The sequence below is a fragment of the Acyrthosiphon pisum genome, unplaced genomic scaffold, assembly GCF_005508785.2.
Source record: "Acyrthosiphon pisum isolate AL4f unplaced genomic scaffold, pea_aphid_22Mar2018_4r6ur Scaffold_21141;HRSCAF=23138, whole genome shotgun sequence".
Lineage (NCBI taxonomy): Eukaryota > Metazoa > Arthropoda > Insecta > Hemiptera > Aphididae > Acyrthosiphon > Acyrthosiphon pisum.
The window spans coordinates 26,384-28,104 of record NW_021770576.1 but is presented as its reverse complement, the minus strand read 5'-3'; the positions used below and the strand labels follow the sequence as shown (position 1 = coordinate 28,104).

Below are 1,721 nucleotides of genomic sequence, written 5' to 3'. Positions count from 1 at the left end.
TTAATATCCTAAAGTGTAACCAACATCATACAACATTCAATTACTATTAAACTTCGTGATATTCATGAAATCAACTTTAAAATTGAAAGATTGTATTTTTTATAAACAGATTAGAGCACTTACCCCACCTAGACCTCACCAACACTTCTGAAATCTACTCAATTGTTTTAAAATATAAAATATAAATATAATAAAATAAGTTATGTAATATTCGTATGTAATAAATAACATAATTATACATCCATAACGACATCATAGTGTACATTGTTGATGTTTCTTAAATAAATGCACTTTTCATTCCTCATGACTTTTTTCTTTAAGTCCATATATTTGTTAAATATTTGCCACTTATTTGTCACTGTAGAATAAACATAAATTGATGTCTTTAGTAAAAAAGCAGCAGCAAATATTTCGACATCAGTTCCCCATACACCTAAAAATCAGAAATGTTAATTATAATTTTTCAGTTGTGTAGGTTTAGTAAATATATAATTTTTATAATAAATAATTTTAATACTTACCGTCATTTTCTATATTTTTTTCGAGATATTGAAGAAGTTTATTCTTCCCTCCAACATACTTTTCAATGTTTTCATTTGACTTCACTACCTAAAATAATATACATCTAAATATCTAATAAAGTAAAAATAACTTATATTTTGTAAATGTATTGTATTCAAGAAAAATGTTTTGATTTTTAAAATTATGTTGAAATCTATTCATCGGATTTATTTTGATTTAAAAATTATTGAAAATAATTTTTAATTTTACTCTTCTTAACTATACACGAGTCAATCTTATGTTCTTAGAGCCCTTTATTTCCTTAAATAATTTATTTTAGTTTTATAAGTAGCTAGGTAGTAGGTACCATTATTTTTATTTTACATACTCTAAAATTTGAAAAAAAATTATTCTGTTATACCTACCAAGATTTTGTTTATTTTTAAAAACTCTATAGTCGTATTATGTTTTCATATACTCATTAAAAATCAATTTTTACTTTTTTACCATATAGTTAAATTTAACTTAATCGTTTAAATAATTATTTTTTGTTCAAAAAAAAAAAGTGGGGAAATAGATATTAATGATCGTTTATTAATCGTATATTAATGAATGAATTATGAAATAATATGTATCAGTTGTATTAAACATATTGCATAGATGTATATACAGTATCATAGCAATCAAGTTTCGTATTTTCAAATGATGATCTTCTGTTCCGGTTATCCAGTAAGATAAAGACCTATAGAGACAATTACCATCACCAATAATATTTATGATTTTTGTTGGCTCTCCGAGAATTTTTCCACGGTATTTATAAATCAAATTCTTTTCTATTTTAAGATTTAAAATCTTGTTCTGTCTCAACTGCCATGGCTTCGTCACGGGATTAAATACTTGTTTATCCTTCAACTCATCCAGCTTTGATTTGGTATATTCAATATCCTTCACTTGCAAATTATCGACATCTTTAAAACTGTCAGTGCCGCTACTTTTGCTTCCAGACTTGTCACATCATATTTTTCTTCCGTTTTATTTTCCATCGGTTCATTGTACATTTTTAAATTTTTCAAATGAATTTTTTTTTTCAAGACTTTGAACTCATTTTTGAGTACACATGTATTGCCAGAGTGAATAGATACTATTTCATATGGACCATTCCACGGTATCTGACGCCAACCACCTTTCCGATCATCCCTACACAAGTTTCTGACGAAAAC

At 25.9% G+C, this 1,721-nt stretch overlaps 1 protein-coding gene across 1 annotated transcript; it reads right to left on the bottom strand.

Annotated features, from left to right (window-relative positions):
- Window positions 1–226: 226 nt before the first annotated feature.
- Window positions 227–1,559, bottom strand: LOC115034812. Its single transcript, XM_029492276.1, has 3 exons — window positions 1,494–1,559; window positions 522–609; window positions 227–433 (listed from the first exon to the last, which is right to left on the bottom strand). The coding sequence occupies exons 1-3, from the start codon at window positions 1,557–1,559 to the stop codon at window positions 234–236; spliced, it is 354 nt and encodes a 117-aa protein (XP_029348136.1). The 3' UTR covers window positions 227–233.
- Between the last annotated feature and the right edge of the window lie 162 nt (window positions 1,560–1,721).